General features: G+C 34.0%; 1 protein-coding gene across 4 annotated transcripts in view; it reads right to left on the minus strand.

The window, feature by feature from the left end:
- LOC124427806 (zwei Ig domain protein zig-8-like) overlaps positions 1–13,990 on the minus strand; it is a 318,931-nt gene that overhangs the window by 300,274 nt on the left and 4,667 nt on the right. For all 4 annotated transcript variants that reach the window (XM_046971127.1, XM_046971146.1, XM_046971138.1 and 1 more), the window contains one exon: positions 10,583–10,710. In XM_046971127.1, coding sequence (XP_046827083.1) covers positions 10,583–10,646 — 64 coding nt within the window. In that variant the 5' untranslated portion in view covers positions 10,647–10,710. The remainder of the gene's footprint in view (positions 1–10,582; positions 10,711–13,990) is intronic.

Consider the following 13,990-nt stretch of genomic DNA (forward strand, 5'->3'; position numbering starts at 1 on the left):
TGAAATACCAACCGTTTCTGGATTGCAATTCATAAAGATTCTCTATAACTTTTCACGTAGAAGCTGAACAATAAAAGCCGAGTTTAAACGACGCGATAGTAACAGCAGAGGAATACTGTCTCCAATAAGATGAATTTGAGAGATGACTATCGTTTTAAGTACGCTTGGATTCGTCGTTAAAGTATTACCTTGTGATTTGTTGCTCCTATAGAATCCTTTTCCTTACCGTTTCTTCGTTCAACTTTACGTTACGTTTTCGACTTCGTCTAAAGTCTTCCTTTCATTCCTTCTGTCATTCTACCTCTTTCCCTTTCTTTCTACCTTTCTCTCTCTTTCTCTCTCTCTCTCTCTCTCACTCTCTCTTTTTCCTTTGGCATCTTATTCGACAAAGGACTGTCCAATCTCTTACAAGCAATTGATTGCTTTTAAAATGCGAGAGAAACGTGCGGATTACAATATATTTAAATTTAACGATTAAAAGATTGCTACAGTAAAGTAATCGAAAATAATGTATTAGAATAATTTCGAATAATTATATGATAAAAAATATGAGAAAAAATATTAGTAATAAATATAATAAGAGATACCATGCATATATGTGTCTATATACATATACATATATATATATAGGAGATAAGATTACATGCTTGAGCACTATACAAATACAAATGTAATATTATGGTAATATAAATACGAGAAGTCGACACCGTTAAAGTTCCTTCTTGTGAAGTTCGTACTTGGTACTTACACGTGTGAGGACAAAGTTGTGAATAAGATATAGACTAGACTAGACTAAACTAGACTTGACGAGAGGGTCTTCCCACTGAAGGATATATATATATATATATATATATATATATATATATATCCTTATATATATATTATCATTCGTTACTGTTCCATAAGTTACATAAAAATGTCAAATGAAAAGAAAAGAACAAAAAAAAACAAAACAAAAAAAAATAAAAAACAAAAAGTTAAAAGAGAAAACAAAGAAAAAAGACAACCAAAAGAGAAAAGAAACAAAAATAAATAATATCTTCTTCGGTCTTTTCTTTTTACGCGATGAAAAAAAAAAAAGAAAAAAGAAAAATAAAAGAAAAAAAAATTTATGATGAAGCGCTCGCACGTGCGAGCGAGCGACAAGCATAGATGTTCGAACGATTAAAATCGAAAGTTACGTGAAAAACTAATCCGATTTCTCGAATGATCGGCTCGTCAGGACATTGATACATGTGACGAAAAAAAAAATACGCGCGAAACAATGGGGAGGATGGTAGGTGGATAAGCCGCAAATCATAGTGATCTATGTTTTAAAAAGAGACCGTTCTAATACTACGCCGTGGCGCCGTTATTTGAAACGTATATCAAAGGCTTATATCAGAGCTCTCAGAACCTTCTTTTTCTTCTTCTTGTTATTATTACTCGTATAGTTTCGAGCCTAGACACAGACCATTTCTTTCGTTTACGTATCTATTTATCTATGTATATATATAATATAATATATATATATATATATGTGTGTGTATTTAAGTGCTCACATAGATAATTACAAGAGAATAAGATAACGGTGGAACTGTTACGCTAATTACTTTCTTATCCTTATTAATTATAAATAAGTTTTCGTTATGTGTTTATCTTCAACTACGGAAAGATAGTAGTACCGCTTGTTTGGAAAAGGATCGTAATTACTCTTCTTGCTACAACATAATAGCATTAACCAACTACGTTATTAAACTTCATTGTATCTACCTTTTTCTTTTAACCTTTTCCACTTTTTTTTTCAATGTACATACATGCAAGCTGGAGTCCGTCTCTTCGTTTTTCTTTTTTTCCTTTCTTTTTCATTTTTCTCTTTTCTTTTTTCTTCTTTTTTTTTTGTAATGAACGTTTAATTAGATACTTCTAAAAACAGCAGAATGAAAAGAAAAAAGAGAAAAAAAATCACGATCATCCACACGATAATGTTAAAACAACGTTCAGATATTATAATTAAATTATTTCGCAAACTTTCGTTATTTCTAAGAAAGATGAAGTCTATTTTCGAAGGAATCCTATATATATATATATATATATATATATATATATATATATATATATATATCCTCTGTATATATTTATATATATAAATCTATATATATATATATATATATATATATATCGCTTTCTCTCTCTCTTTCTCTCTTTCTCTCTTTCTCTTTCTCTACTTTAATTTTACAAATAAAATGTTTTATAGAAAAATAATTAGAGTAATATATAAAGGAAAAAATATTTAGAAATATGTACATCACTCCAGTTAGTAATCGATATCTCGAGACTTTATCATCATCCTCAACTTCACCTGTCGAGTAAAGGGAACAAACAAGAAGGAGGATCTCTCAAAGTTCGGTTCATTATCCTCGTTTTCAAACGCGAACAAACATCAACGTGAAGCTTTGCCGTAAGGATCGAAGGAACGTCGATAATAAAAAATAAGATGAAAATGATACGGTAACAGCACTTCTCGTCCCTTTGCTCGTATCTTTCACGATAAACTCAGAATAAACTCAGAAAGTTAACAATTAGGATCGATCCGTTATTATGCGTTCTGCATCGGTTTCGAAGCCTTTCGAAGCTCTCAAATGGACGGTGGTAGTTGTGCGAATCAGAGTGGAAGAGGTATCAAGAGAGAGAGAGAGAGAGAGAGAGACAGCGGAATAGAGAGGAGGTAGTAGGTGAGGGGGAGGTTTGATTTTAGCCCTGCAGGGTGTAGCAGGAATCTTTGATAAGGCACGGCTAGCGCAAACGCTGATTGGTCGCCGGAGGCCTCGCGTCACCGTTCAAACAATGCGCTCTGTACTAACAATGCAATCGCGACCGAGATAAAGATATATAGATCCCGACCCACCTTCCTTTATCTGTCTCTCTCTCTCTCTCTCTCTCTCACACACACACACACATACGCACATACAACGCACACAAACATGCATGATAGCTCAGGAATATATGCATGTAAGTGAATGCGCACGCGCGTCTACGTTTAGCAGGACCAGTTGCCTTTCACCAATCTCATCTTCCTATATCCTAAGAGATAGAGGCTTTCCTAACCATGGAGCCAGCAACATACGACTCGTCCAAACCTCAAAGACCGAAATCAAGCTAAGATATTAACGATTTCATAAATAAAATATCGCAAGGACCAAAAGAATGAAATATATCAAAGGGCCTTAATGATTTCGATTCTTTCAGGAATGGTCTAAACTTCTTCTTTCCTTCCTTTCTTCCTTTCTTTCTTTATCAATTTTTTTTTCTAAGAAACTATTTTTCTACTTATGTGTACATATATTATCTTATTTTTAATTATCTTTTATCCAGCTTATTCTTTATCTCGAAAATTTTTTTCTAAATCCATTTTATCATCTATCTATCTATCAAATTTGTTTCACTTTCGTTCAATGTCTTTGCGATATATTCTACGGCAATCGATGATAACGATCTTCTCTCTCTCTCTCTCTCTCTCTCTCTCTCTCTCTCTCTCTCTCTCTCTCTCTCTTTCGTTTTCTTTTTAAATCGTTGAATCCACTTAAAGATTTTCCCTAGTATCAAAATCGTAATTTATGCTGAGAGATCGAGAACGAATGTGAGCTACACACGATGATGCCCTCCCTGCTCTCTGTTTCGTCCACACTATGCTGCACCAATGAGAAACTAAACTGCGAAATCTATTACTGTACTGAACTTTTCCTACTGTCAAGCTACGCGATTACGATAGCTTTTCACCGTTCTTTTTTTTCTTTTCTTTTTTAATTCTCGATAAAAACGCACAAGAAATAAAGAAAGAAGTAAAACCACGATTGAATGCACAAAATTTCATCGGATATTTATCATTTTATTTTTCCGTCTCTATTTTATCTCGTGTGATAATACCTTACCAAAAAAAAAAAAAACGGAAAAAAAATCACCAAACCGATAAGGAACTAAAAAAAAAAAAAAAAAAAAAAAAAAAAAAAAAAAAAAAAAAAAAGTATTAATCACTTGCGTTCATCGTTTTCTCGGATGACGATCGTCATCGTAGGCTATGAGATTAAAGCAAGAATAAAACTGATGGAAAGAAACAGACGACCAAGAGGAACCGTAATTCCCGTATATTCTCCAACCGTGTTTCTTTTTGTCGCTCATTAACGCGCACCGAACAAAGAACATTCCGCTGTTATTCTCGTCGAATAATTTTTCCGGCTGCATCGAATTTTCTCTCTCTCTTTCTCTCTCTTTCTCTCTCTCTCTCTCGCACACGCATGCGCGTTTATTCCTGAAAATTTCTCGTCGATGAGGAAAAAGGGAAACGAGCAGAAAAATAGTAGAAAAAGAAGAAGCAAAAAGAAAGAGAAAGAAATAGAGAGAGAGAGAGAGAGAGAGATGAGAGAGAGATGAGCATAGCTACACATTAACTATGCGTAATGATCTTTCTCATTCACTTTAACACACGAGTTACGCTCTTCCTGGGAAATGTCATCTTTAACATCGTTTCGAAATATCTATGTAGTTATGTATATCGGTGCTTCCAGCTGGTTTCCTTCATTTAGCTTACCTGGACCAGAGAGTTCGACAAATTGGTGACGTAATTACGGATCGTTGCTCTCTCAATGGGCTTACGTTTGATCGAACATATATGTAAATTGCTTTAATTTCATGGGCCATCCTCCATCGATAAACAGTATTAGAATTTCATATCTCTATTATATTTTTAATTTTTTTTTTCTGGAGATTCTTTTTCTTTTTTCTTTTGATTTCTTTCCTTTTCTTTATTTCTTTTCTTATTATTTTTATTTTTAATTATTTATATATATTCTCTCTCTTCCTTTTTTTTCAAACACTTCGTACTTACGTTGAACGCTTATGTGCGTTCCATTCGAAAGCAATCAGTTCTAGTTGTAGAAATATTAAGAAGTTATTTTTTGAAAAATCTCTAATACTCGCTCACTAAATGAGTTCGCGTTATTACAATGTTTGAATCTATCTAAAAACATTTTTATAGAAAATTCATTTTTACGTTAGAAATTTACGTTTTATTTTTTTTTTAATTTTGTTTTTTTTTGTTTTTTTTTTTTAGAATTTCTCTTTAACTAACGTAAACAGCTAAGGGTGAAGCATAAAGGAATTATTACACAATTTTTTGTTTCTTGCAAATTGTTACTAATGGTAAGAAATATATGTGTACGCCTGTGTGTATGTGTGTTTTACTGTGTTTATAACTACATCACGCCGTTAATTAAAGAAAAGAGAAAAAAGAGAGAGAGAGAGAGAGAGAGAGAGATTATTTTTTTTCAAAATTAAATTAAAGTAACAATGGATCTTCATTTTAAATCCATCACCTTTTCTATACAAAAAAAAATAAAAAATAAAAAAGAAGAGAAGAAAAGACCGAAATGTATACTACTCTCTCTCTCTCCCTCTCTCTTCCTCTCTCTCTCTCTCTCTCTCTCTCTCTCTCTATCAACCTATCTATCTATCTATCTATCTATCTATCTATCTATTTATTGAAGAGATCCTGATAACCCTTGAGAGTGAAAGCACGATAACGAAGTGCAAGAAAAAAATCTTAGTTATAAAGAGGCGAATGAGATATCGACGAAGGATTTTGCGAGTGACTTGTTCACCCTCGGTTTTACGCTTCCACGAATTCGGAAGGGGGTAAAGGAGGTAAAAACGTGGGAGAGTTTGTGGAGAGGTGAGGGATTTCAAAATGAAGAGAAATGAGAACGAAATACAGTGTGCATGAGAGAGAAAGAGAGAGAAAAGGAGGGAGAGGAAGAGAGCAGAACTCAGTTTGAATTTGGCCTGCGCCTCGTTAATTTTTCGCCTCGTGTCACTGCATTGTTTGCTCGCAAAAAAGTGAGTGTTTATTGCCCGCAGCTCGAGACGAGGAACCAACGAGTTGTATAAGCGTGTGTTACACATACATACGTACGTAATTTACATATATATATATATATATATATATATATATATATATATATATATATTGATGTATATACGCTCAAGGACACATATAAACAGGACAAAAAAGTAGATAGGTAAATACATAAGCATATAAGAATGATCACGAATCAAGAAGAAAGCATTATCCCGTTTTAATGATTCCAATTTAATGAGAAAATGAATTTTCGAAGGAAGAAAACTATCGGAAAAGGATTGAACTTGCTCTTTCTTTGTTAAACGCGACACACTTATATACCTTACGTCTATATACCTTACACCTATATACATACACGTACCTTTACATCGGATCGCTCTAACGAAGATGAAAATGGTGGGAAAATACGTGTTCTCTCTCTCTCTCTCTCTCTGTCTCTCTCTCTCTCTCTCTCTCTCTCTCTCTCTTTTTGGCTTTGTTTGTATGTGTGTATGTAGGTGTATGTAATAATCGGCGATCCTCTCTCGTATAATAGCAACGTCAATAGCAACATCAAAGGCGGCAAGCTTTGCACACGCTCGGGGATTATTATTTCCTTCCTCGGAATTTTACTCTCTCATTCGCTACTGGATGACACTGCCCGTCGAGCGAATGCACAATGGCCTTTGTCATGGATCCTTTTATTCCTCTTTCTTTCTAAGAGCATGCTCGTGCTTGGTTGTACGGAATACACTAAGAATTTCTATTTATTTCGGACTACCAACCTTTATATCTCTTACTATGTATGTCGCTTTACCTCGATTTTTTTATTTTCTCTCCTCTTTTTTTTTTTTTGTTATCATCGAATTATTTATCCGATAAATTCATTCGTTGATTTTTCATCGAAATATTATATTTATATATATATATATATATCTTGGATAAAATCGATTTTGTTAAAAATATTTTGAAAAGTAAAGTAATCCGTAAGTCGTCGCTCTTTATGTAATTTATGTAATATACGATGTAAAAAAAAAATGTTTATATATATATAACCTCGTTCGAAGGTAAAATTCGAAGCTTGTTTAACGTCATTGGAGAATCTAGTAAAATTAGATCCGACAGAATGTATATAACTCAACGAAAAAAATTGATACTAACAAAATTATTATTTTTCCGAAGATTGTTAAATTTTTCAAACAAATTTCTAGTAAATTCTATTCGAAGTAAAAATATAATATCCCGATTTAAATTCTTTCGATGGATAAATTTATAATATAGTAAATATATTCTCGAAACAATCCATTTGTCAACATAATAATATTACTTGAAAATAGATTGACAAAGTTTTAATATCAAATCATTAGGTCAGATCGTTTCTATCTTTGATCTAATGAAAAAAAAAAAAAAATTTTATATCGAAAAGAAGCTTTACTATGAAGAGGAATTATATTGTTTCCTCTAGTCTCGTCTTATCATTAATTAAAAACACTGCGCTTTTTTTACGGAAAAACGTAGACAATTTCTTACAATTCGAAATAATTTTATCGTTTCTATATGGTCTCAAAACATTTCTTTCAATCTGCACGTCTTCTTTATTCTTTTTCGATAATCAAATCTCAATGAACGTTTCAATTTTATATATGCACTCGTACGAAATCTTCAATTTGTATCTTACATTGATTTTAGAAAAGAAGAGAGAGAGAGAGAGAGAGGGGTAGAAAAAAATTGTAAAAAACGAGAATTCTCGCACGAGAAAATTTTTTTCTATTCTATTATAGGAGTCGAAAAGGAAGAAAAAAAAAAGAAAAAAAAAAGAAAAAAAAAGAAAAAAATAGAAAGGGCAAACGGTAATCGACCTCGACAAAATAAATATTAAATAAAATTTCATGAATAATCTATAATGCGGGAGCGTTGAACCTTAAATTTGAGTTATTTAGAAAAAAAAAAGTAAGAGAGAAACAACGAAAAGAAAAGGAAATTGTTTGTCCTGCTCTGTTATTTTTTTTTCTTTTTTTCTTTTTTTCCCTTCTCAACACGTTTAAATAACCCACACGAAGAATAGAGCTCGACGGCGCTCGGATGGTACGCTTAAAATAATAATATTCCTAAGCGCACGACATAATCGATACGATAACGATCCATCGATAATGACTGTTACAGAAAAAGGAAAGACGTTCCTCGTTCTTTTCCCTTTGTATATACGTTTGATGACAGACAAGAAAAGAAAAGACAAACACAGATGGGAAAGGTTGGTCAAATCTAACGATCGGTATAAACGTGGTTACGATAAATGGGGAAGATTAAAAAATCGTTTTATTTTTCACTATCGGAGACGGCAGTTAAATCCTCTCGCTTGGTACTTCGCTAATGGTCGTCGTAAATAGTTGTCCGTATATCGCGTCGTTAGACTCCACCTTCCATAGAAAATACTAGGGGCCGTGTAGGAGCTCAGGCGATAAATCAAGTCGCGTAGGACGTTTCGAAGTTTCAAACGTTTTGCCACCACCACCATCGCAACAGCCACCACCATCACCTTCACCGTCGTATACTTCTATAACGTCGATATAAACTCTGACATTTTTATAAAAGATACTTATGGCGTATCGTTATCGTTAACGATTACTTTCTTGCAAGGATTTCTGTCTGTAAATTGCGTTAAAATTGATTGAAATATCAAGAATCACTTGAGTTTTTTCTTTTTTTTCTTTTCTTTTTTTATGAAAAAAAAAAAAAATCGATCGAATGCCACCTGTTAATATCTCATCATTTTTTCCTTCTCAATTTTCATACCTCGTTAAATTTATCTGTTAACTGTATAGCATTTAACTTTATGTAGCAAAATATTAAGAGATAAAAAATATACTCGTAAAACGTAGAGTGTATAAAGCAGCTGTAAAATTTGTCTCCAGAATGAAAAAGAAACAAGAAAAATAATAATAATAAAAGAAAAAGAAACAAAAAAGAGAGATAGAGAAAGAGAGAGAAAGAGAGAGAAAGAGAGAGAAAGAGAAATTTTCTAATGTATTCTTAAATTCACGAATATTTGTATGTATTCAAAAAATATTTTCAATTGTAATAACAGAAAATAATTACATTTATCGCATGACGAGAATAAGTATATTGAGTCATAATACAAAAAATTGTCATCTCTTTTCAAACATACTGACGGCTATACTGTTCAACAAACAGGTTAATAGGTTGAAAACCTGAATATATATTATTGTTAATATTATATATACTATAAATATATATATTATATATATATATATATATATATATATATATTAAAAATCAATATTTATCATTATCAGTAAGAGGAAAAATAATTAACCTAACGTGGATGCAAAATATCAGTGTTATGTATGTGTGTGTGTATATATATTTCTTCCTCTTCTTTTTCTTCTATGAATCTGAATAACAAATACAATAATAAAATCATAACGTGCGAAAAGTGTACGGCAAGGTGTAAGCATGGATTCACGCTTTTTCAAGCGACGCGCCATTGTTTCTCAAACAATCCGCAACCTCACGGACAATAATGAAGGACTCCAATTGTACGTTTAAATGCCGCTACTATGTCTCGCCGTAAGATATAAAAAAAAAAAAAAAAAAAAGAGAAAAAGTGAAAAAGTGAGAAGAAGAAAAGGAGAAAGAAAGTAAACGCACTGATGACAAGAATCAGGAAGACAGAGCGAGCGAGAGAGAGAGAGAGAGAGAGAGAGAAAAAGAGAGGAAAATAATGAGCATCATTCAAACGGGTAACTTCGATCGTTCCACGTAAAATTAACGAGCGAAACGCTTTCGAAAACGTTACAACGCGGTTGAATACTGCTTCGATACAGTTTACGAACTTAACAGTCTATCGGTAGGATCTACAAAACGCGAACGCAAGCTAGAAAAACACATATTTTTTTGCCGTTGTTGTTCCTTTCTTCCTTTCTTTCTTTCTTTTTTTCTCTTTCTCTCTCTCTCTCTCTTTCTCTCTCTTTCCTTTTTTTTCCCTTTACGTTGATAATGCAACAATGAAAAACAAGAATATGAAGAGGTGGAGAAAGAAGAAGAGGAAGAAGATGATGAAGAAGAAAAAAAATTGCAATGTAAAACGTGCAGTTTCTTTCTTATTTAACCGTAAAACGTTCTCGAGGCGATAAAGGTATAAAACCATTTCGCATAAATCAGTGGGGCTACTCTCAGTGAAGTTAGATTATTTACAGATGTATCCGTTATACATACATATTAATGAACGGGGCAGCTTTTCCAGCTCGGAATCACGAATTACTGTTCCGTGTCGGATAACTCCTTTTTCAACACAATTTTTATATGTTTTATCGGAAAAAAAGAATAAAAAAAGAACAAAAAAAAAATAAAAAAAGTAGAGAAAAAGTATATAACGGGGGAAGAAAGATTTACGGTTTCTTATTCCAAAAAAATCCAATTAGATTCTTTTTGTCATTACGATTCTATTATATAATTATTTAAATAATTAATTATTTCATTAAGATTATGTAATAAAAGACAATTAAATCAGATCAACGTTCAAATAACCATAAATAGTCATCGTGTAACACATATCGTCTTGTTATTTAATTAAATCGCAAATAATACGAATGAATCAAGAAAAAGATCATTAATCGAGAATTAAACGAATTTCAAAATCATATGATCGAGGTAGATCAATATAAATCGTATTGTCATCATTATACTCACCATTATTAATCGTCGTCAGAGCGACGACTCCGAGTAACCATGTCGCGACGCTGATCGTGGACATCTTCGTTTCCCTCGTCGCAAGTTTCACCTCACATAATACGTTTCCCTCATACGTTGAAGCGTAACTGCAAACAAGAAGGGACTGTATTATACACCGAACACGTATGCTCATCTCGTTGCAACTAGCTCTCTCTCTCTCTCTCTCTCTCTCTCTCTCGCTCTCTCTCTTTCTCTCTCTCTCTCTTTCTCTTTATGGTCTAAACCCTTGTATGTGCAGTAAGTTTTCGATTAACGACTAAACTAACTTCCAAAATGTCACAGAACTAAGAACGATGCTTCATATGTGCAACAAGTAAATGACGACTTCATAATAACACGTTAAAATACCTTTCTTTCCTTATTAATCGAAATTTTTAAGAATCTTAGATAGCAGATATAAATTCTCAATGACGCTTTCAATTCATCGTGCTTTGCATTCGTGTTTGTAATTTAATGTGAGTCAGAGACAAAAACAAAACCAGCGAAAACGAGAGACAGAAAGAAAGAAAGAAAGAGAGAGAGAGAGAGAGAGAGAGAGAGAGAGAGAGAATACACATAAAAGCGAATATAACCTTCTGTACTTTCATATCGAAACTCGACAAAGCGGGCTCGAGTGCACGCGCAAAAAATAGACCCATATTATCCGTAGAATCCGACATAATAAAAGAGCCAAGTTGGGCGAGTTACACACAATACCTAGGTAATCCTCTTACATTTCTAACGTAACGCGTTATATCAGAAAGACTGAGATAAAGACAAAGACAGAGGCAGACAGTGCATGTGTGTGTGTGTGTGTGTGTGTGTGTGTGAGAGAGAGAGAGAGAGAGAGAGAACGAATCATGATGACGAAAAAAGAAGGAAAAATAAGAACAGGAGTGGGAGAAAGAAAAAGGGAACATATAGCTTTGCTTCGCTTTTGGCCACGGCACGCTTTTCTCTTCGTGCAAAGTGGTCCACAAGAGAAAAGGCCAATCTCGAGTTTAAGGAAAATACGAATTCCAAGGGAGAATCGCGCGAATCTCGTGCTTGATTTTCTCCGCACTCTTCTTCTCTCTCTCTCTCTCTCTCTCTCTCTCTCTCTCTCTTTCTCTTTCACATTTCTAGGAAATAAAAAGGGAGTATGTGTATGCGAGAAAGAGAGAGAGAGAGAGAGAGAGAGAGAGAGAAAGATAGAGATAGAGACGATTTCGGGAAGCTGCTCATTCGTCACGTCGAGATAGCGCGTTCTCTCTCTCTCTCTCTCTCTCTCTCTCTCTCTCTCTCCTTTTCTCCTCGAATAGATCCGTAGAAGGCGTGATGTTCTGTCCCGTTTCTTATAGCATGAAGGACCGTAAGCGAAATGGCTCGCTGTGGACCGGCTGCTGCCATAGTATTTCCCATACGTCCTCCAGTAAACGTGACGCGGTTCATTTATTCAAATCACAAGCGATGTTCACTGTCAAAACGTTTTCTCCTCTTCTCTCTCTCTTTCTTTCTCTCTCTCTCTCTCTCTCTCTCTCTCTCTCTCTCTCTTTCTATATATATATACATATATATATTTATTTCTTTCTCTTTCTCTTTCTGTATCGCTTCATCCCCTTCTCTTCATTTCACGTTTATTTTTCCTTTTCGTATTTCCCAACTCCGGTGAGAGAAACGAAGAGTAAAATAGAATAGGAAAGGAGATAGAGACTATAGCATTCTCCTCATTCTCTCGTGAACACATAAAACGAACGAAACGAGCCCTGAGAGAGAGAGAGAGAGAGAGAGAGAGAGAGAGAGAGAGAGAGAGAGAGAGAGAGAGAGAGAAAGAGGGAGTAAGAGTGAGAGAGAAAGACATGTAATACTACATACATAGGTACTATCATCGTCTCTCTTTTCATCTAGAAGCATCTCTTACTCGATCCAGCAACGACGTGCGCATTGGACTTTGCGTGTTAGCGCGAGCGGCATCCACGAGAGAAAAGCCTATGTTTTCATCGCTTTGTCCTCTGTTTCGATGTTTCTACGGTGTTTCTCTCTTGAGAGGGAAGACTACCCCTACGAAATATCCTATGATATCTATCCCCGTTATATATATATATATACATATATATACATATATACCATCCATTGTTTCATTGACTTTCGAAATATCTTCAAGAAAGACTTTTCGTTTGTTTATTATAACACGTTAAACGTATTTATTCTTTATTTTTATTCAAATGTACGTAAGCTTAACAATATGCTTGTATCTATCTATATATATATGAAAATGTGCGAAAAGATTCGATTTTTTTTTGTATTTTCAATGTTTCAAAACATTATTTAAGAGGAATATTTCAATCGACGATTCAATCTAAATCGCGAATCATAAAAAAGAAAAGAATCGAGAAAATAATTGAATCGAATTCGATACACATTACGAATGAAATACAAAGAAATTTTATCTGTACAATATACGTAAGCATATTTATGTACGTACGTAATATAAATAAATATTATTCTAGATAACCTCGTTAATCCATAAATCTTATTTATAATTGTTTCTCTCGTCATTCTATTTCTTTCATCTTACATATTTATGTACCATTTAACAGTTTCCAATTTCCGTTGTTTGGTTCTCCTACGTTTCGAAGATATTTAAAGACTCGCGAAGGATAAATTATCACAGGAGGGGTGGAAGGAGGGGGGGGACGATAAAGAAGAAGAATTGTTATTTAAGATACATTTAACGACATGACGATTACGAGGTAGTGCAGTCTTCAAAATAAGTAAGTTATCGTCGATGAATATCGACGATAAAAAGTACCGTTTCGCTTTTATATTGATTTTATGATTCGATAGTAACAAAACGAAAAATAAAATACAATAAGAAGGAGGATAATCGAGTACGCACGTTGGGACGAAAATTAACATTTAAAACACACGAAAAAAATGATTCTTTCCATCCTTGTCTCTCTTTCTCTCTTTCTCTTTCTTTCTCGCACACACACACGTTAGTACACCACGCACGCACACGTCAACATTCTTTCACTCTTTCTCTTTTTCTTCAAGCGAATGACGCACGAAAGTCAAACGACTTTTCGGTTTCATAACAAATCGAAGAACTTCCTGATCGAAGCGTTCAGTTTTAAACATAACCCAAATCAGGACACTGAAGAAACTTGATCGCCGTATTATCGAGAAGTTCCCTTCGTAAGAGAAAAGCGAACGTTCGTTTTAAACCACAGTCCGTTTTCTCTCCTTCAACCCACCCCATTCGTCCAACACCAACCCCATCCCCGCACTTTATTTTCACGAATTCGAATCTCCACCATTTGAAACCGTAATGGAAAATCTTTTTACGATGTATACGCGAATATATCGGATCATACTCCTTATAACTCCTCTATCACGAGTTCGATT

This window comes from Vespa crabro, chromosome 1 (assembly GCF_910589235.1).
Source record: "Vespa crabro chromosome 1, iyVesCrab1.2, whole genome shotgun sequence".
NCBI lineage: Eukaryota > Metazoa > Arthropoda > Insecta > Hymenoptera > Vespidae > Vespa > Vespa crabro.